Consider the following 22,692-nt stretch of genomic DNA (forward strand, 5'->3'; position numbering starts at 1 on the left):
TTGTGTTTTTCAGCAAAACTTTATTTTTCAGTGCATGAACGGAACACCACGCCAGGCTCATAGCCTGTCCTCTTTTCATCCATTTGCTAAATATTTTCTTCTTTTCACATAAAAAAATAATGGAGCGATATAATATAACCTCTATTTTTTTTTTCTTCTCTCTCCCCGAAAGAGCACTCAGCAAGAATTTTATAAAGGTGCTGTACAATGTACAAACATTTACATCTACCGTCTACCAACAGAATGTAGAAGAAACCACAAGGATTTGTTTTTTTTTTGTTTGTTTGTTTGTTTGTTTCTCGATTTTTTTTTCTTCTTTCTAATGAAGCGATGCAAGGCCACAGCATGAGACAGAGAGATGAGATACAAAACGGTCAGAAGTAAAACAGGGAAAGGAGCATGAGTGTGACTCTGGACCGGACTGAGCCGCCTGCACTCGACACTCAGGGTTGGATTTACTCATTCGACCAACCAAACTATTGCACAAAGACCTGCCACCGATTGGCTCGTAGCGCATCCGCTCGCGCGCGCGTGTTTTTTTTTTTTTGAAACCTGAAAACTCCCTTGTACAATCGCGGCCCTCGTCTCACAGTCGATCGCTGACCTTTTACCCGCCGTGACCTCGTCACACGTTTGCGCCACGCCGCGTTCCTCCCTGAGCTCATCTGAAATATGTCTCGGTCTCATGATAGAAAGTGTTTTTTCGTCGCCTCAGGTTTTACGGCGGGAGCCTTGAAGAGCGATTGAGCGGAATAAAACAGTGAAATTAGACTATTTCTCATATTTCTCAAGATCTCCCGAGCCGTCGGTTCAGCCTCAGCCTTTAAGAGGGTCGCGGCCTCTGTTGACCTGCTTTTTACATCAGCAACATGCTCAATATATCTCAGTAAACCACCGTGTCACTCTCGAAACTCCGCTGTCCTTCAAGCCACACGTAACCACACAGCAGGATTGACAAACACATACCTCTATAATCCAATAATATGAAACGACCAGCTGCACGACTCAAAACCCGTACAGTATTATATAAATTGCAAATTCGGCCTGAAACAGTGAACCCTTTTAGAAAAAATCAATACACTTTATAAAGTAAAAAACAAACAACAAAAAAATGAAGAAAAAAAAACGTATTGGTAGCAAGATCAACATCACAAATTAAATAAAACTCATGGTCATTCTGTCACTTTTATGCTACGAGGGCAGATGCAGCGCAATGGAATTCAATAGATATTTTAAAAGTTAGAATCTGCAAATAAGACACATTCAAATATATATATATATTTTTTTTTATATATATATATGTATGTATATAATATATTTCACAATGAGCGATTGCAAACATTTGGTACAGTGGTTTGCACGTGGACTATACATTTCATGAACTACAAAGATCCATAGTAACTCCTACCACCGAAGTACAACGGAAATAAGGTGAGAGCTCATGGGACAAGTCTGTCAATTCTATATCAAAATGTGGAATGGCTTAGTACGGCTACATATACACATATATTAATTCATATTCATCTATCATCTGAATAAATTACACACTGGTCGCTTGTCGTACACACGGCAAACAAGATCGCAAAAACCACAAGTTTCTGGTCTTTTCTCTGAACGACACTGTTGGTGCGGAGGAGAGTCGCAGAACAGTCCGGAGTCCGCGAAAAAGTGAACGCTTGCTGGGGTTGTGTTTGGAAATCTGCCTGATGCCCAGAATGAGATTTATAAACAACAATAAAAAAAAGGGGGGGGGGGGGGGGGATCATCCTCAGTGATGTGCAGAACGCGTGCATTGAAACTAAGAGAAGGACCGACTGCATGCAGGTGAGTCCCCAAACCCCTCCCCCCCCCCCGATGGGGCCGAGAGCGAAACGAAATCCCGGATGACGGTCACAGTTGGCGTCTACTACAGGCGAGAGGCGACGGGGCCTTTCTCCTTTCTTTTGCATATGAGTCATTGCATTGTAATGGGTGAAGCGCTGTTGGTAGCTGTTGTTCCACAGGAGACCCCCCCCCCCCCCCCCCCCCCCCCCCAGGATTGGCACGTACTGTATTCACATTTTTCAAAAAGGTGTCTCGTCCGACGAAGCCCCGAGCGTGCGGCACATGCTGAAGGAGTCCCGCGGCGGATAAGACAGCGGACAAGGCGGGTGGGGAGTGGGGTGGGGTGAATGTGGGGGTAGGGGGGGCGACAGCTGCTACATGCCACTCGCGATGTCACAGGACTCCCAGAAAAAAGAAAGAAGACCTTTTCAAAAAAAAAGACCCCTCGCACAGGGTCCGAAGGTCACAAAAAGTGGCACTATGTTGCACGTCTCTATTCTTTATGGAAGAACTCAGAAAGGGTGACGGTCCAGTCAAGCATTCCGGGCGATTCCGGTGTTTGTCATCATCGCAAAGGGTCACGGAGAACCTCCGCCTGGGAGAGGATTTTGGCTGAGCTGGGCACTTTCCACGGTCCGGGGCTGAGAGGTCCCTCCGGGGTCTGCGGGGTCCCCGGAACACAGCTCACAGAGGCCACCGCGGCGTCCTTACTGCCGCTCTCTCTGCCCCGAGGAAAGGCCTCCTGTCTTCCTTTTGCCCCCGCCGGCGAAGCTACGGAAACTTTCCTCGCCCGCGCCTCTTTGAAGGACAGCAGGGGCTCTCTCTTGCCGTTTGTCGCCTCTCTACCCCGGCCCCTGTCCTCTGGAGGTTTGCCCTTGCCGTTGGCATCTCTCTTGCCCGAGTCCTCGCCTGGGCCCGTCTGGCCGTCTCTAGCTGCATGCGGAGACGCTCTGGGGTGCTGCGATTCTCTCGCCACCCTCCGTTTGAAACCGTCTTGCTCATGGCCGTGCCGGATCCGCTCTCCCCTCCCTTCCACCTCTCCTCCGTGTGCGTGGCGTCTGATCTCGAGGCTCGCCCCCTTGCCATTTTTCTTTTCGTGGCTCAGGCTCTCTTGGCCGGAGGTGTCCTTCGACGCCGCCCGAGGGCCTCGCTGGCGCTCGGCACCCCGCGGAGTCGCGGCCGCCGGCGGCCCCGCCTGAGGAGACCTCCTCGGGCTCGCGTACTCTGTCTCTGCGCGCGTCGCAGGCATCCTGCTCCTGCTCAGTGTTTCTTTCTGTGCCTGACTCTGAGTCTTTCTGGGACTGGGATGATGCTCTTTGGCTTGAAATGTCTCCAATGTTTTCTTTGGGCTGCTTAGCTCGCTGGAGTCCTTTGCGGGCCTGGTCCTCTTGTAGAACTTCACATGCTCAGGGGAGGCGGGAGAGAGCCTTTCCGCCTCCTTGTCGGCCCACTCGCCGCTCTCCTCCACCGAGCTCAAACCCCTGCTGCTGCCGCTGCTGCTGCCGCGGGGCTTGAGCCGCCGTGGGGATATGGAGCTCCAGCTGACGGAGTGTTTGAGTTTGCCGGCGAACGGAGGGGACACGAAGAGGGAAGCCCCGGGGGAAAATGGCGGGGACAGGGGTGATGTGTCAGAGAAAAACACCTCTCTGGAGTAGCCCGAGGGTGAAATGAGTTTTTGATCACGTTGACCTGTAAGAAAAGAATATATATGTATATTTTTTTTTACATGTAGGCCTCCACGTGCAGACGCAAACATCCGACGCACCACACAAAAGACTGAAAGGAGGGTGAAAATGCAAATTTTAGAGGTTACAGGGGGGGAAAATGTGAGGGGAATTACCAAGGTAAAAGAGAAGAGGCCAGGAAAAAAAGCAGTGAAGATGTTAGTGTTGGTGCTCAGTGTAGTAGCACATAGTAGAGGAAGCGGTGTTACCTGCATCAGGGGGCAAGAGAAGAGGAGCCAAAAGGAAGCAGATGGTTAGTTGCTGGTTTCTCCGGCAGACGAAGCACATGTTTTACGGAGCAGATCTGTGTATTGCGCAGTAAAAAAAACTGCTGTGAGTACAGCACTTACTGCCGTCTTGGGCCAGGCCCGCCCCGGGCCGCAGCAGCAGCGCCACCTTGCTTCCCCCGGCCTGGATCAGTTCAATAGCCCGCGTATGAGAAATGCCGCGTGCCGGCTCCCCATTAATCTCCACTATCTCGTCTCCAACCTGTCGGTGAAGCGGGAAACGCAGTTAAGAAAACAGAAAACACGCCCACCGAGGCCGAGCGCACTCCGCTGCACACACGCACACGCACACGCACACACACTCAGATGAACAAAAGCTGAGGATGCTTCCACACAAATCAAAGAATCTGAATTCTATGCGCACGCAAACACACACATACGCCCTTGTATACCCCGGGGGTCCCCTCTATTATTGGAGATGACGACACAACTCGGGATACAGCGTGTAAAGATGTCAGTCGGTTAGGCTCTAATCACTGTTGACACTCCTCACCACCCTCGGATGGGCAATGTCAGGCCCAGAGATCCCAGTCTGCCAAGCCTCAGATTGATTCCTGCCCGGAGCCCCTCCTACTCCCTGCTCCTTCACTGCGGCGTCTCCGCCCTCATCTGAATAATAATAATAATAATAAATAATAAGTTCGCCTGAGCCTCTTCCACAGAGAGAAAGATCTCTAATGGCAGCGGCCTTAACCCGGGGACACTTTACAGAAAGAGGGACGCTTGCGAATGAGCGATTCATCCGTCGATTTTTTTCTCAACTAATCGATTGGTTGTTTGATCCATGAAATGATGTTGAATGACGAAAAATGATGCTTCGTCCACACACCATATATATATTTTACTGTCACAGAGGAGCAAAGAAACCAGAAAATATTCACACTGAAGAAGCTGAAATGAGAGAATTTAGATTTTTTCCTCCCCATAAAATCTACTTGAACCGATTAATCAATTATCAAAATAGTTGGCGATTAATTTAGGAGTCGATTAGTAATCGATTAACGGTTGCAGCTCCAGTTAAAACCTGGATGGATGGACACAAATAGAAAGACATAGATAGAAAAATAAGATGAAAACAAAACAAACGCAACGCTAAAGAATGTAGATAAGAAACCATTGTCAGAGAAAACTCGATATAAAATCTATTTATAAATAAACGACAAACAAGAAGAAAATCAAATTATTTTTTTAAAGGTTTTTTGAATAGACTAAAAGACCATCTCCCTACTCCGCGCAGCTTATGTTCTGTTCTCTGTGTGCTGGGTAGACGCCGGAAGCATCTACAGTATTATACACTCAGTACTGCAACTGGCAGTTGCTGAAACACAATTAATTAGCTTAATCTCTGGCGCATTCAGCACACAGCGACAGAAATCTAATTTTCCCCGATATACCTCTTTCCCCCATAAACTACTAAACCTGCGAAAAAATTGGATCGCAGCGATGTAGTGGCATTGAGCTTCTTCCCAGGAACGCACTGACTTTGGTGTAATCAAGTAACGTCGAGTATCGAGTGGTTTTTCTAGATAAACCCTGCTGATGAACTAATGATGGTGACATCTGTTATCTGTCAGTCGACAGATCCATCTGTCCAGACAGAGACATCTCATCAATGACTGGCTAACTGCCCATCACCCCCCCCCACCACCTCTCTTTGTAGACACGTCATTGGCCCCCCAAAAAGGTTTATCTAGCAAAGCGCCTTTCACAGAGCAAAGTCACAAAGTGCTTCACATAAACACAAACATGTGCAACAGAAGGACAATGGAAAATACATGGTTTCAAATGGGCTTTTCAGCTTTTAAAGCTGCAACAGATGCTGCAGAGCTTAAATCAATATTTGGCAGAATTCTATGGCGTTAGAGGACAAACATTGTCCCTGTAATGACCCCGTGACCTTTCTTCTCAAACGAAGGGCCAACTTTGCATTTTCAGCTCAGTGGTGTTGTGGGATGTAATTAGTACTGCAGCCTCCAGGGGGCACTAGTGACCATTTTAGGAAGCCTCCCCCTCCACACACCTTATTGTACATGCCTAGTTTTGTTCAGTTGCTGGATGCCTATCCCATGGACACGTTGAGCAAAGATCGCCTACTATTGCTTTTTAACATAAATTCACAATGCTCCAAATCCATAAACGAAGGTCTGTATTCAGGCGTTTATTAGTGGGAAACAGTAAAAATTCCCCCAAACCATCTTTTTTCGCCATTCTCTTTTGAAAACTAATGAAATATCTTTTTCCTCCCCTGAAACAGTCTTTTTTGTTTTGTTTTGTTTTGTCTAAGCACTAACTGACTGTCGAACACACTCATTATTATCCATTCTATCAACCTCCAGAAATGATCCCGTGACCCCCGTGGGTTGAAAATCACTGAGCTAGAATTAAATTACATTAAAGTCTCTCAGGTTTTCCCCCATTCAGATCTGATGTGAAAAAAAGAATACGAATTTTCGACTGTGTATACTATGAAAACAGGAGCCACCCACATGAATTCTTCCATCCAGCTGAGCGGCTCCATCCTCCGCGAGTCTCAGGATGTACAGGCCCATGTTGTACTCGGTTCCCCCTCGCAGACTGAAGCCAAAGCCGCGGGGGCCCCTCTCCAACTCCACCGTCAGACAGCCCTGCAGAGCGAGCATCAAGAAAACACACACACACACACACACACACACACACACATAATTAATACACTCACACACAGACACGATGCTGCAACATGTCCACACACACACTATTAGTAGGGTTTGATAAATATGAATGTGATAAAACAAGATGCAGAGGTTTTATTTCAGTTTCAGGTTTTATTGTTAATATTTGCTCTCATCTGCCGAGCTGAAAAATTGCTCCGAGATGAGTGATGCGTCATCAGACTCGGGAGCGTTTTCTATCGATTACACACGTCCTTAATATCCTCCGAGTAGTTTCATCCTCTGCCCGTATTGATCCCAAAGTTGCACGATTCGAACCCGTAATGAACTCAGTGTGCACTGTGCATGAATCCAACGCGCCCGTGCCCCCAAAAGCAAAGAGCTTTTGGGTGCGGCCGAGGGCCACACAGTGAGCAAACAAACGCGCTCAGCATCATGTCCGTTCGTACAGTCACGGTGCCCACGGCTTTCAGGCGTGCAACATAAAAACTTTAGCCCCGAGCAGCTTTCGCCTTCAGACAATCGCTAAGACAACACGTCGCGGCGACAGCGAGAGGATTGCGGTCTACCTGGTTGGGTCCCGTCACGCACAGAGTCCCCTGCTCGCTGAGTGGAAGAGTGTTGTGGTCGGACCAGTTGACTCCGTCCCTCCTCTCCTCCAGGTCGAGGTTATAGCTGGAAAACAGACAGCACGTGTTGTCTCTCCGGTGACACACGGCGTGGGCAGCGTTATGCCGCGGGCCGCGGAATGAAAAAAGCCATTATGCAAAACATAACATTCTAATTCAATGCTGGCTGTTAAATTGGAAGAGAGTTGTTTTTTACAAATGCATATAAGGATATTTAATTCTGTTCTGCACATGTTCCATGGTGTACACAAAAAAAGAAGAACAGCTTTCATGTTTATGACACTGGCGTCTTTGTTTTTTCTCTCTCGTTTGCTCCGAGGGCAACGCTGCCCCGTTCACACTTTGTCATGCTGAGCTGCAATCACACGGGACGTCTCGCGGTTCTCATGACACTTCGGCCCGGCGGGGAGCAACATCGCCGTAATAATAATCACCATAAACACGGCGCGATGTTTTCAGTTTCAGAGCAGGTTTGTGTTGCAACCTACTCTGGTGCAAACGCTCCTCAGAACAGAAATGGGAGAGCGAGAGAGAGAGAGAGAGAGAGCGGTGACTCGGAGGAGTTGGCCATTCAAATTTTTGAAAAAGCGGCGGCTGCACGGTGGTGTAGTGGTCAGCACTTTCGCCTCACAGCAAGAAGGCTGTGGGTTCGAATCCCGGTTCAAACCAACCAGGGCCTTTCTGTGTGCAGTTTGCATGTTCTCCCCGTGTATGCGTGGGTTCTCTCCGGGTTCTCCGGCTTCCTCCCACACTCCAAAGACATGCAGAATGGGGTTAGGTTCATTGGAGACTCTAAATTGACCGTAGGTGCGAATGTGAGAGTGAATGGTTGTCCGTCTCTGTATGTGGCCCTGTGATAGGCTGGCGACCTGTCCAGGGTGAACCCCGCCTCTCGCCCAATGTTAGCTGGGATTGGCTCCAGCCACCCTTAAATGGATAAAGCGGTAGACGATGGATGGATGGATGGATGGATGGAAAAAGCGGCACACTAGTTTTCTCAAAATGTTTATTAAAAGTCTGTTTGGATCACTTGGGGGGAAATATTGTATTTTCAAGGTAGAAACGGTGCAATGATTAACTCATAAATTGCTCTATTGTTTAATTTGAGTCGAAATCTACGGGACGGCGACTGAAAGCTCTCGTTCTTTGCTCTCACGCATTTCATTTTTTTGTGTGCGAGTGGATCCTTACCGGTCGTCCTGAAGTGCTGACCTTTGACCCATGGCTCTGTGCTGAAGAGCCGGACTCTGTTTGGCTGAACTCGCCCCAGACGGAGGACCCTTGTATTCTGAAACACATTTTGATATATCCGTTTATAGCGACCAAATGTGGACTCTGTCTGGATATAAATAAATTATACTAATTTATCTTGGAAATTATCTTGAATGATGAAATTTTCATCTGGAATAAAATTCTGCCAGTAAAATTATCATTATAAGCATTATTTCAAACCGTACAGTGGAACAGGGGAGCAATTTTGCAAATGCATTTTTTAATACTGATACTAAAATATTCATACCTTCTTATTACTAGCACAGTTGCAGACATCGAAAACTTTGATCTCAAGACACACGCGCGATAGCTGACGCAGACGTGGGCACTGCTATGTGAGCTACTCACCGTCCTCGGGAACTACAGTGAGCGTCACCACGTTGCCGGCCTCCTTGATGAGCAGGACAATGTCGTTGTGAGAGAGCTCGATGATGGAGCGCCCGTTGACCGCCGAGATGCGATCGCCGACGTGCAGCAGGCCGCAGCGGTCGGTGGGGCTGCCTTCGATGATGCGGCCAATTTTGTGCGGGATGACTGTACCAAGGGAGATAACAGGAGAATTGAGAGATTGCATTTGAAATGCATTCATAAGTCCAACACATTAGACTCAGTAGATCGGCTTGGTGCCTTGTTCTGGTTTAACCAATCCACTTTTATATAACCATTTTCATCTATACCTCTGTGAACTGGGTTGTAGGGCTGCGACTAACGATTATTTTCATAATCGATTAAACTGTCGATCATTTTTCACGATTAATTGATTCGTTGCAAAACTCCCGAGACGATGTTTTGTTTTTTCCACACCAAATATATTCAGTTCACTGTCACAGAGGGGCAAAGAATCCAGAAAACATTCACACTGAAGAAGCTGAAATCAGATCATTTTGACGTTTTTGCCCATATAAACTACTTCAAAATAGTTGGCGGTTAATTTAGTAATTGATTACTAATCAATTTACCAATTAACCGTTGCAGCTCTACTGGGTTGTACCATTACATACACAGCAGCTGACCGATATATCCCAGCGAGTCTCTTTCTTTGACGGTGCTATGCAGTGTTTAAATCTCATATATGGCTGATGCAGACTAGAACGTACTAAATCTTTCCTTGACATCTGCACTTCTGTCACCACCGGTTGTCTTTGACGTGTAGAAATTGGTGCATGATTCCATGTAGGTGAACGTCATACTTTAAATGTCATATTTATCAGAAGGGTTCAAAAAACACACAAAATTCGAATTTCAAAAAAACAACTGAGCCGTGACTTTCACCTCCGAGCGGCGGTTTGCTCTTGGACGTGAGGATGACGAAGCCGAAGCCCTCCGTGTCCTTGCGGTGGAGCGTGATGTCGAAGGACTCGTGGTCCAGAGCGCTGGGCATCGGCAGGCGAGGTAGCTTGGGGGAACCGTTCACCAGCACTGGAGCCATCTCCAGGGCCTCCTCCTCGGTGGGGTCTGACGTGAGAATGGCACAGATGCTAATGTGTTCAAAAAAACCTCTATTCCTCAAATCCATAAGTGAGGCGATGAACCTGCAGATTTCAAGATTTCACGTGTAATAACATGAGAAAAAAAAATGCGGATCAAGTTCCTATTATCTCGTTTCTCCACTTGGAGTTTTTGACTCGTCTCTTTGGTAGACTAAAGCCGACCTGCGCTCAAGCTCGCCGCCGAGCTCGTCCTCTATTTTTAGCGCACGCATCTATTTTTGACATTCAAACTGCCGCTGTGTCTGTCAAATGTAAAATGCATCAACTCCCTCGGCGTCAGTGGATTCTTTTATCTCGGGGAAGCCCCGCGAGACGCGGGCCGCTTCCGAGCGACAAAGCATTCGCCATCTGGACAGAGTGTTGTTCTGCTCGTCACCCACCTCTGTAGATGACCTTTCTTCGCACGGTCAACATCACTTGACCGTTGCGGGCGGCGTTGGTCATCAGATCCAGCACCTGCTTGTGCGAACGGCCTTTGACCATCACGCCGTCGATGCCGATGAGCTCGTCTCCTGCCCTCAGGCGACCGTCTTTCTCCGCCGCGCCGCTGGCCACGATGGCCCCGATGTACACCTGGGGAAAGACGTTCTGACGGAGGGTTAGCATGGCGGGGAACTGGCCATTAGGAAAGTGGAAATCATATTAATTATCATCTTTTACAGATTCAAATGCTTTAAAATGCTTATACGAGAGTGTTTTATATACTTACTGGCTGTTGTGGACCTTCGCCCCCCAGAACCCGGAAGCCAAAGCCCGTTTCAATGTCTCTCTTAAGAAAAACATCTATGTCTTTGGTGTAAGGCTCTGTGGATGAGCGGTACCCGGTCAATATTGTGCAAGAGATCGGCGGATTCAAGTGGAAATGGACACAAGAGTGCGTCTACACTTACGTCTGCTCTCCAGCAGGGCTTTGGACTTCAGGTACATCTCCGTGGCATCCCGCTTGGGGGAGTCGGCGGAGCGCAGGGTGCTCGTGTTGGAGTGGTACGGCAAAGCCTGGGGAGCCGAGTCGGCGATGCCGTCCAGAGTCTCCGTGCTGGCCGTCATGTCCTGTCGCTGAAAAAAGAAATGGCCGACGTGTCGCTTCAAGTGTCAGATACATTGACAATCTTAAGGGTTCCACCAGATCACTCGTCCTTCGGTATTCACCTAGAACACGCGGCAGCTCATTATGCCAGACAGACGGTTGCGCTTCTAATGTGTGATAGATTACCAAAGCAGTAAAGGTCAAGTCACAGGCTTTCATTGGCTATTCTCACTTTACATTCCTCCGATTGTTTTGATGGCTAAAGCAACGGGATTTGAATGCAGGATATAATCTACAGGAAACACACAAAGATGCCCCCCCTTGGATGTGACGGGCCTATTCAGGCATAAAGGGCAACCTCTTTATCGGAAACTGTTAGATTAATATTACCGCCGTATCTAAAGAGGCTCATCCACGCCTCATTACCATTGCAATCCCCCCGACAAAAGCCCTGAGAATGGAAATACTGAAAGGAAGTAATTAAGACAGTTTTTTCAGAGCAAACAAAAGGAGGGCGCCCAGAAACATAATCAATATTCAAATTTATTGCTATCATTTAATGCGATGCAAAGAGGGGGGGGGGGGGCTTAGTGGTTAAGCTGAAGGACAAAAAGCTTTGAAATTAACTTGAAGGATGAGTCCCGTCCCCCCCCCCCCCCCCCCGGGGGAAAACAATAGAGGGGAAATAGGATGTTTTACTCACAGGCTTTAGACTCTTCACGGGGGACGTTTGACCTATGGAGAGACACAGACAGACAACAGAAGTACGGTGAGAATGCAGAAGTAGAGCCATCACTGAACTACGAGCCACCAGGTGGCACCGTGTCCCTGACTGGGAGAGAGTAAAACCTCCAGACTCAGGAGCTGTGCTCGGCGAAGAAGCGCTCCGGTGGGGGGACTACGCATGGGTACGCGATCAAAGATACACAGAAGAATATAAATGCAGTACACGTGCTGGAGTGCTGACTGCATGGTGCATGCCGATGCGGGCGAGAGCACCGGAGGAGGCATGCATACACGGTTCAATGGCGATTATTCTCTTCCCACTCTCCGTACAGTAAGCACACCCACACGTTCCATCTCGAGCACTCAGATTGTTCCCTACAGATCATTTCTTCTCACGGCCCCCCTCCTCCCCTCCCCCCTTTTCCCTCCGACTGCCCCGCATTAACTGGATTAACAAACACTCCTCTGGAGCCCACAGCCCCCGTGGGGGTCGGACCGACACTCGGCCTGATGAGGGGTTAATGGAGCCTGATGTAAGAGGGGAGATGCAGCGGCGACCGACCCCCCCCCCCCCCCGCTTCGCTGTTCAATTCCCAAATCCGGCATTGGCATTATGGAAGGCATGACATCAGAACGAGCGACACACCTGGAAACACAACCACCCACAACGCTCTTTCGTTCCATCCATTTCTCTACGGTATGCTCCTCTTCTGTTCACTGATGCCCACCGCCCCAACACAGGGGATCCTCTCTCTCACAGCCAAAGGCCATCGGACTAACGGGGGGTTAAAACTGGAGGGCTGCAGTGAGTCCAGCTCCGCCCTGACGGTGAGCTCGCGCAGTGCGTCAGCGGAGCGGCGATGGCGGCACAGCGGCGAGGGGTGAGCAGCGACAGAGGAGGGGTTGAGGCGCGGCTATGGGGAGGAGGCCCCTGGGGGACCCTTCGCTCTATTGCCAATTTAGCCACGGATCTTTAAGGGAGGGGAGGGGGGGGCAACGGATAGAGAGGCATGCAGAAGTCCCCCTGCGCTCTGACGATGATCAAAGCCAATCCGGAGCTCATCGACTTACGCGCCCAATCCCTCGGGCGGCTGCGCGGAGGGATGTCGGAGACATTTGAAGGGTGCCCACCCTCCTCTCCCGTGCTTACGTAATTCCTGCTCTCTCACTTGTAACGGACTGCGTTCACGACCTCGACGGGAGTCCTCACAAACAGAGGCAGGTCGAGCTACAAGGCGTGCAACGAGTGGGAATGCTCAAGATGGACAGTTTGTGTATATATGCAAACTAACGAGCTGCGTCCCGTGGCGACAAATGGGGCTCCGACAGCTCCCGAGTCCGACCGTCGTTTGCGACAGCTACCACGCGGCTGCAGGTGGATCCTTTCAGCTCAACGAAATGACTAAATAAAGGCAGCAGCCTCTAATGTGGTGACCTTATGCAGACAGCGGACACGGTGGCATCGCCCAGGCTTGTACAGAACAACAGCGGCCGCAGCAGCAGCAGCACCAGCACCACCTGACCCCCTGTCAGTGTCAGCACTCTGACCTCAGCTCCCACGGGCACTGTTGAAGCTGTATTCACACAGCGGCGGCGAATTTTACGTCACACACGCACACAAGAGGGCATCGAAACATGACAATCAGGGAATGGCGGCCAGACACACTCGGAGAGAAAGAACAACATCGATGTGGAGCGATCCAGTCTGGCAGATAAACTGATGGGTACGTAGACGGACAGACAGAGAGACAGGCGGGAAGAAGAGATGATGGATGGAAACAGATGGATGACAGACAGACAAACACAGGGATGCGCTGTTGTGTCAGTCTCTCACCTCCTCGCAGCACTAGCACATTGACCTCGCTGCCCACCGGCAGATCCTTGAGGATGTCCACCACCTGAGCGTGGCTCAGAGTCTGGACATTCTGCCTGTTGATATCCTTGATGACGTCTCCTTTCTGCAGGCCGCGGCACCACTGGGCGTCCAGGATCATCTTCACCTTCTGGCCCAGCGGGCAGTCGGCGATGGCGAACCCGAATCCCCCCGGCCCCTTCACCAGTGGCACGCTCACCAGCTCCGGCTGCAGCATCGCCGAAGCCATCTCCCCTCGCTCCCCCTGCCTGCCGTTGGGCAGGGCGGCCACGACGGGCCGGCCGCTGGCGTCCGTGGTGACGTAGTGGAGCTCCTGGGACGAGCCGTGGAGGACGTCGCCTTTCACGAGCAGCGGCTGGCCGTTGATGAGGGGCACGGCCGTCACCACCTCGCCGCCGTGCAGGGCCTGCTGGGGCTGGGCATTCGCCGGAGGAGGGGGAGGTGGCAGGGGGTCGTCGCTGGTCAGGTCCACATCCGGGGGAAGCGGGTAGCCACGGCAAAGGACCATGTCCACATACTGGTTGATGGGAATGGACTGGAACATCTGCACCACCTCTGGATGCGTCTTCCCCAGCACGCACATCCCGTTGATCTCAACAATCACATCACCTACGACGCAGGGAGAAGAGGAAGCAGAGTGATTCTTCGGGGTATTAAAAATCGAGGCATCACTTCTCTGCAGAGAGCTCTTATTCCCTTCTTTTTGTCGGATGGATCTTACCCTCTAAAGTCTCCCTGTCCTTTTCACCGCTCGTTCACATTTTAATTTTGGCAGCTCCTCTCAGTCTCCTCAGACTGCCATTCATTCCTAATTCATTCCCGTCCCTCCTTCACTCGCTCGTCTTGTTGAACAGACCCGAACAGCACTCGCCTCCACAACTACGGATGTGGATTTCTGTCACATTGTACCACTTTGACTATCTCTCTCTCTCTCTCTCTCTCTCACACACACACACACACACACACACACACACACACACACACACACACACACACACACACACACACACACACACACACACACACACACACACACACACACACACACACAGCCGTTGATTTACATAGACAGCCGCAAGGCAATGGAAAGATCAGAAACTAAGCGGCCTGCTATAAAACGATACCCTTGACGGAGCTGTAGCTGTTGTTATTGCCTTGCCGAACTCCAGGGGGCGGCATCGGGTTGAGTGAACACCACAGATGCAACAATAATCCCCCCCCCCCAGGTGCATCATAGCTTGTACAAGTTGGCTGCGAAAGAGTTTTTTTTTTACTTATAAACTCATAGATCTCCCGGCCAGCTCAAAATCAGATCTTAACGTTTAGGTCAACAGGAGTACAACCTCCCTCTATCTTGTCCTCCGCCGTGGGGACTTGCAGAGAGTACGCCTGCAGGCAATTTGCTCACCGGACGCCATCTTGTTGTCGTGGGCGGCGGGACCGTCGCCGAGCACGTTCTTCACCTGCAGAAACTCGTCCGTGCGGTCGCCTCCGATGATGGTGAACCCGAACCCCTGGGCGCTCTTCTTCAGCGCCGTGTGGTACAGCTCCCCATTCAGCTGGTTGGGGTCCGCGGTGAAGCCAAACGCGCCTCCCTTACCTGTGCACATGGGAAAGTGTGTGTTTGTGTTAAGTGGTTATGTGCGTGAAGAGTTTCAGAGAAAGCCTCGGCGAGTGACGACACGAGTGGAGTCTCCGAACGGCGCTCGACATCAAACGCTTGATTAATGAATTCACATCCTCTCCTTGAAAGGCAGCAAAAATCCGTCCATGCTCTGCGTTTAAAGTCAATTATACGCATTATGTGCCGAGGATCGACAGAGCAATTAGTCATTTTTGAATTAACAGCCATGGTGTACATATCTAAACTAGATAAAACCCGTCAACAGAAAAAACCTTTCTGTGCGTCCCCAGTGCGAGAGGAGCACAGAAAAGACACAGACACAATTATCCGAATCGTTTGCTTTCGGACGCTAATTCCTTTGCTCCTTCCGCTCGCGAGACTCCGGCGCAGAGTGGCGACACAACACCTCGCGCAGTGTCCAATTCAGCGGGATGTGCTCTCTTTCTCTCCCTCCCTGTACTGCGGCCGGTGACTCGGAAAGAAATATGTTTGTCACTGTCGACTTTTTATAACTGGAGCGAGGGACGATTTAAGGGTCACTGGCAACATCACCATGGACCGGCAGCTCGGCCCCGTCGCGTACGCAGGCCGCTACATAACCGGCGGTCGAGGTCACACTGCGTTGAGCCGACTTCCTGTCGGGCCTTACTGTGCAGTATCAGCACTTGGATCCTGGACACGCCATTCTTTCCCCCCCCCCCCGATGGTCCCTGGCCTGAACTGTTACCTTTGAATCAAATGCAGTAAAAGTGACGCCAGCCAGTGACCAATGATCCACACTCCAGCGCCTCTGCTCCATATTGAGAAAATACGATATCGCTCTCAGCCTCGGGGATGCCAGAAATACCATTATGCCTTTAGAATTTTTTTGGTGACCTACCAGTTTCTTAGGTGAACTCTGATGATTCTCTCAAATAGCCGATCATCATATGGATTTGTTTTGTCCTATGGAAACCTGGCTGTGTCATGATTAATATCTTTGCTTAAATTAATCCACACGCCCCCCCCCCCCTTAAATTAATACTCACATTCCTCCAGGCATCGGCCGAGAAAGTGGAGTTGCGGCCCGTTAATTAACCCCCGACTCAATTATAACAATCATAACTCATTTGACAAAATCGTGTTCTTACTCTTTAACAACGCAACCCGGAAGACAACCACAGTACCACCAGTTCTGTTTGTTGCAGTGCACGGCGCTCCTCGCCCATTTTCTATTTATGACTTTTTTTAACGTGTTTAGTCCTCAGCACATATAAATGAGTTTTATATTTATGTGGACGTCCACAGCGGCGGCCTCAGCGCTGCAAATGTTTTGATCATTAGACTCAATGGAGCTTCTCTCGTGAGAGTGAATAAACCGACCCCGGCATATTGAACATTTAGCACTTGTTCCACAGAATCATCTTTTATCAGAGCACTATTTGATTGCTTTTGTTTTTCCATCGCTGGACTGTCCCGTCTGTGTTTGTCCAACAGTGCCTGTGGCTAAATTTGAAACCCGTCATTTAAAGTCGCCATGCATCACTGGCATTGATCATGATCATTTTGCTGAAAAAAAGAAGAAGCAAACAAATAAAAACTACAACTGCCAGACCTGCAAATTAAGCCAGGCATTACAAAGCCTTGAAAGGATATGGAGTTCCACCAACCTGGAAGAATCCTGCTTGGTCTGCCAAGACAGTCTTAAAAACCTATCGGAAAGATCCCTGTGATTTGGCAAAGCAGCCTATCACATATGGAAAAATATATAATATAATATTATCCTCCCCACATATAGGGACCCTGATGGCCAGGCACCGTCATATCGTGAAGAGCTCATAGCAGCCTATTACCCTACTGGAATATTCACTCCAGATAAGAATCCTGGCGTTGGTAATTACCTGATATAGACTGTGCAGGAAAATTGAACTGCATTAATCCAAAATTTTCACCAGCAAACAGCAGTGATTTTACAGTAGCTGTGTCGCCAGTGACATAGTCCTTGACGCGTGGAAGGCTGCGTCCTTCCTCGTCTTTAGAAAAATCGTAAGGCCCTTTATATAATCCGGGGGGGGCCTCTAACTCCTCCACACTCATCTTGAGATCTATTCTGTTCCATTCACTGAAATCTTTAGGGGGAAACTGCACCAGGAGGAGAATCGAATAAGTCAAGACACTCATTTTCATTGTATGGCTCATGTGGCAATACAGTCCAATTGTCTGCTTTAATTATCCGCGAAACAGAGCAACAAGAGTTACTTTCACCAGATATTTATTGGGATTAAAAAAAAGAAATATCTAATGGCAGAAATGGGTCAAATTTGAAGTCGTATCTGCGTCATCATTTGGTGTAAACTTGTAAGAAAGTATCCGGACATAAGTGTTCAATTTCTATCCAGAGTAGGACGCAAAACAGTTTCAGGAGGGGGACGTCTGTTCGGGCACACTTCTCGCGGGGTTTCTCTGATTGAGCTAAACGTTGTCTAAAACTGAAAAATCCTCCCTTATTTCCTCGACTAGGGGTCCTGTCAAAAAAAATGACAATAAGGGAAGGGCTAGGCGTGCAACATCGGCGACACCTTCTCTAGCTTGACGGGTCGGGTCAGATCCCCATTCATTCGACTGAGCATCTCACCGACGCCAAAATCGCCTGTGGTGCCTGGAGAAGATAACCCCATCGGTCGCGGATCAAACGCCTGCTCTGCAAAATTTGCACTGTGACGTGACTACTGCTGACTTAGAACTGGATTGTCAGAAAGGCCGCGCCAAATTATGCCTCGGCTTTAAACCGGCCCGCTGTGCATATGCAAATTTAAAGCTGCATATCTTCTCCCAGTTTTCACTCTCTATCTCTTCCTGGTGCGACTGGACAATGACGTCCGATCACGCTGAGCCCATTTTCTTTCTCTAGTTTTCGAGATCGCAACAGCAACCTTTTTTTTTCGTTTGGCTGCAAAACTGAAAAAAACAACAACTTCCCCTCTCATTTCCTCCACTTTTCCTGGACACTGTAACTCTTTGGAGGCGTGCGCGAGGACTTTAAATGCGGGCACACTATGAAATGGTTCAACGGTCACAAGCATCCGCGGCGCACATAAACGGCTGCGAGTGAGGGTAACTTATCACGGGGGAGCGACGGACTGCAGCTGTTGCACGGATCAAGCAAAGCTCATTTACATAATCACATTCAAATGGCTCCATAAACTGAAATGAATGGGGGGAGGGATTTGAATGCACGTTTTTCTGTGTGAGGCAACAGACAAGAGGTGACGAAGGGAGCACGCGAACGAAACCGAGGGAGGAAGTGAGTGTGGCGGGTGCGAGTCTGCTCTTGTGTGGGGGAGTCCGAGGAAGGTCCACCGCATTAAAAGGGCCGCGGTTTTGGATTTATCCTCTCCTCTGACATCATTCAGCATCATTGGGAAGAATTTGTCCTTTGCCACCTCAACGAAGCAACGGCAGCGGCTGTTTTTCCCAGAATGGACCTTGGACCAGAGGGGTTTTGAGAACAATGTCGGTGTTGTAACGCCGAGAGTTGACCGACAGGGGAAAGAACCACGTATCGAACAAAGCAGGCATCGAACACAAGAGCTACACCCATACTAATACGGTTTTGTTGCTCCGCATCAGTATTAATCTCCGTCCACACTAACACAACTGAAAACGCATATAGCGGACTGTCTGCCCAGCTGAGCACCCGACAGGGGACACTTTATGACGACGCGCCACTAATGCCAGTTCCGATTTCTGGCAGCGCTGAAAATTCAACACGAACGCGACGTATCCTCGAACCGTTATGTGCAACAACCGCATTCAGCGCGACGTAGCAAACATGGCGACGGTCGGGTCCACCTCCTGTCACTATATTTAAATCATTCAGAGTTGACGAAAAAAAAAACACATTATACAGATATGAACACATAGTTATGGACAATATATTCCTATCTGTGAATAAGTTCTTCAAAATATTACACACTGTAGCTTTAACTTAGACGTAACAAAAAGCATGATTGTGTTCTAATTGTACTCATTTCCATCTCGTGGCTGGGAAAAGTGTAAAAGCCTAAAATTGCATGGCCTGAGGTGTCCACCGCCGACTGACGAGGCTCTTGGTTTCACCAGCGCGACGCGTCTGACAGCTCACTAGGTCGCGTAATCGGCAATCAGCGCCGATGTGGTGGTTTCCTCCGTCCCCGCACACCTGAGCAGAGAGATGTGTGATCATGCTCGGCCTCTCTTTACGTGCTGTTCCACCAGCTGTTGCCACAAGCGCCTTTAAAAGCCGCGCTCCTCCTCCTCCTCCTCCTCCTCCTCCTCCTCCTCCTCCTCCTCCTCCTCCTCCTCCTCCTCCCCTGCCTCTCTCGGCTGCCGCTCCCCGGATCCCTGCCAGCGCAATGCTCGTCCGCCTCGGCTGCTGCAGCACTACGTAATGTGCGGCGTGTCACACAGCCCTTGTGAGGAGAACGTACCTAATTCATAATTAATATTTGAGGAAGGAGCAATTGACAGCTGACAGAAAAGAAATGTATGACATGAGCAAAGGGGGGAAGAAAAGGACTCACTCTGACAAGCCACTATGGTTTGAGGCCTCGTCGAAGGTGGACACATTCAGCACGAGGCGATTGGCGTTCCCGCCGCTTTTCTCTCTCTCCCAGGAAGCATATTCACAGTTATTTATCACGACGCACACCGCCTGAGGTGAAAGGGTCGGGCCCCCCAACGCGGAGCACGAGCCGAAAATCCTCAAAACCACAATCAGGTTTTGGACGGGCGGCTCATGCTCGCGTCCAGAGTGATTCACGGGCACGGAAACCGAATGAGCTCAGTGAAAAATTGCTCTACGACTTTCACAAAGACAAAACGTACTCCTGCCGTTCCTCACTGCCGTGAGCTGCAGTGAAGTCCTCGAAGAACTGGGTCAATTAAGCTTAGAAAGTGGAAGTGGGAGGTGCAGAGCGTCATCCTAACGGACGACTCCACTCCTACCGAGATGTTTTCATCTTAATCAGACGGACAACAACAGTGCGAGTCAGAAAGCCGGTGTGAGGGGGGGGGGGGGGGGGTGACCTGATAGCTGATTGGTTAGGGAGCACACCACATGAGCACAAACACCCTGTGCGGCGAGTCTCTGCTTCAATGGCCGTCTGGACCGTCTGCTGAATATCAATCCCCTGCTCTCTTTTTCCTGTGTTCCCCCCTTGCCTGTCTGCGCCATCAGATAAAAGCACGCGATGCCCCGCCAAATCATGACTGCAAGACCCAATTCTGTATATGCTTTTGTGTTTGACTCCTCTGCGGTTACGGCATGCTGGGTGTTTTCTCTTGGATCCTCACAAGCCCGATGAGGTGGCAGACATGTTCCGCAGTGCTGTGTGTTACCTTGGGACGGTGCCGCGGCGGCTTGTTGGATCGCGGCGGTCTCCTGGCTCAGCTTCTTCTTCGCCTCCAGCACCGGGTTCTCGAACTGGGTTTTCTGGTTGATGTGGCTGCGGAACAAACGTTGGCACTCTGTTTTTCACTTTGTCATCATGGCTTATGGAGAAATGAAGTGTACAACACAATCAAATGCTGCAGAAAGGGAACGTGTCTGAATAATTCCTGAGGCCACTGTGCGCGCACACACACACACACACACACACACAGACACACAGACAGACACACACACACACACACAGACACACACACACACACAGACACAGACACACAGACACACACGTGCGCGCTCGTGCCTCTGACTTATTGAGCTTACAGCACCATTATTTTTGCAATTAATTATGTATGCACCTTCCCTGTGAAGCAACCATGATTTTTCTAATAGAGACGCCATAGCGGCGCCTATAAATACATACAGCGAAGTAAGGCCGACTTGCCTCCGCGTGGGGAAACTACGATGGCTTTTAGCCATTGAACGTTGTAAGGAAATGAACCTGTCGACTGCCAGCAACATCCTGTTCCTCTACAATAAGGTAAACAAGCCAATTTCAACCCCCCCCCCCCCCCCCGGCATACAAACCATTACCATTGTTTCACAGCGAGCTCATTTCGAGCTGCAACACTGGCAGCTATCAGCGCACAAGTGCAGGTTTTTCTTTCTCCTGTCACTTCCACCCAGGAGGCATCCTCCTGCAGGCCGAGCAATAAAACAACGCGAGTGTTTCCCCATTTTCTTTTCATCACAACAGATTGCTACCCCCCCCCCCCCCCCCCCCCCCCCTCAAGCCCCCCCACACTCCTCTCCTCTCCACGCACGCTAGTTGAAAATCTCTCCACTTCTCTCCGCTGCTGGCGCAACGGCGATGTGTTTCCACCGATTTCCTGCTGGGGTGGTGAGCCCAAACACATGTTTTGCACGCAGACAACAATATGCAAAGGAACACCGCATGCACAAGCTCCCATTCTACACACGCGCGCGCTTACTTACTTACTTACTTACTTACTTACACAAGCCCTGGCAAACACACAGCGAGGGCCCAATCAGCCCCGTGCTCGCACACGGGTCACTGCGCTGTGGCCCCAAAGAGTCTCACTTTTGCCACCCACTGATACACAATGGGAAGATCCTGACCAGAGTCTTCGACTGCACGCTACTTAACTCGGAGCGTCCTCGCGAGCATACAAATGGGCCTTGTGCTTGGATGCATTTTGTTTATTTTTAGACACTATTGATTCGTACCGGCCCACCGCCGATGTACATTAAGCGGCGTAATATGCACTCGTGCGGCGGTGCTGCTGGGGAAATGTGCTTGTGTGCCGCGTGGGGGGGGGGAACAGGTGCGATGACACACTTTTGCACATCACATACATCAACCCAATGGATAAAAACTTACTCCACGTAGTATGTGCCGTATTGCGGGTCGTCAATTTCCTCCCAGCCGTAGGGCAACTCTGCAAAAGAAAACAGTGTTTCATTGTGCAAATAGGGAGCGAGCACGCACGCGCACGCACGCACGCACGCGCGACGAGAACAGAAGAAAGGGAATAAAGGGGAGGAAGAGCGAGCACGGCGCTTAGCCGACAGTCGTCAACCTCAGCCACGGAAAAAAAAATAGGCTACAATGAATCGTCGGGAACATTTCTGTGGTTCCACAAGCAGGCTGATGTACGTCACGCCCTGGTGAACACATCATGCAGAGGGAGAGAGAAAGGAGCTCCTCATGCAAGAGGGAGCTCCGGAGTTGCCTCTCAGAAGCGACAAACCGGCCGGTTTGTCCTGTCCGCCTGTAAAAAAGAAATCCATTAAAACCAGGCCGGAAGGGTCCCACTCTTTCAGCCGGGGGGGCCACTCACCGTCTCCGCCTGCACTTGAGCCCACATTAGCGTCCTGGGGGATACAAAGGCACGTCTGGAATAACCCCCCACCCACCACCCTGCTCTTGATTTTCAGAAAAAATATGTTTTTTAAAAAAGGAGGCCGCTTGACTGTGACGTTTCGGGTTGCTCTGAGGTGACATGTCACTTCAGAGAGGAGTCACGCTGTCGTGCTTTTTACCCCGGCTGGTTATTTGATTAACTGGGTGAAAAATGCGCTGCAGCGATGGATCATGTAATGTGCGGGCAAAAAAAGACACGCGCGGCGTGTCCCCCTGTGC

General features: G+C 49.9%; 1 protein-coding gene across 2 annotated transcripts in view; it reads right to left on the bottom strand.

Moving 5' to 3' along the window:
• Positions 1–22,692, bottom strand: part of LOC118309671 (membrane-associated guanylate kinase, WW and PDZ domain-containing protein 3) — a 112,582-nt gene continuing 89,890 nt past the window's right edge. Inside the window, exons 7-22 of one of the 2 annotated variants that reach the window (XM_035632062.2) lie at positions 21,931–21,988; positions 20,483–20,589; positions 14,909–15,100; positions 13,462–14,109; positions 11,605–11,636; positions 10,765–10,930; positions 10,584–10,678; positions 10,255–10,462; positions 9,657–9,839; positions 8,733–8,918; positions 8,304–8,400; positions 7,053–7,158; positions 6,322–6,459; positions 3,899–4,037; positions 2,457–3,513; positions 1–2,002 (exon numbers count right to left, since the gene is read on the bottom strand). In XM_035632062.2, the coding sequence (XP_035487955.2) occupies positions 1,891–2,002; positions 2,457–3,513; positions 3,899–4,037; positions 6,322–6,459; positions 7,053–7,158; positions 8,304–8,400; positions 8,733–8,918; positions 9,657–9,839; positions 10,255–10,462; positions 10,584–10,678; positions 10,765–10,930; positions 11,605–11,636; positions 13,462–14,109; positions 14,909–15,100; positions 20,483–20,589; positions 21,931–21,988 (3,524 nt within the window). In that variant the 3' untranslated portion in view covers positions 1–1,890. Of the gene's footprint in view, positions 2,003–2,456; positions 3,514–3,664; positions 3,758–3,898; positions 4,038–6,321; positions 6,460–7,052; positions 7,159–8,303; positions 8,401–8,732; positions 8,919–9,656; positions 9,840–10,254; positions 10,463–10,583; positions 10,679–10,764; positions 10,931–11,604; positions 11,637–13,461; positions 14,110–14,908; positions 15,101–20,482; positions 20,590–21,930; positions 21,989–22,692 lie in introns of those variants that run through there. The other variant, XM_035632063.2, reaches the window with a different exon arrangement.

Source organism: Scophthalmus maximus, chromosome 6 (genome assembly GCF_022379125.1).
Source record: "Scophthalmus maximus strain ysfricsl-2021 chromosome 6, ASM2237912v1, whole genome shotgun sequence".
Lineage (NCBI taxonomy): Eukaryota > Metazoa > Chordata > Actinopteri > Pleuronectiformes > Scophthalmidae > Scophthalmus > Scophthalmus maximus.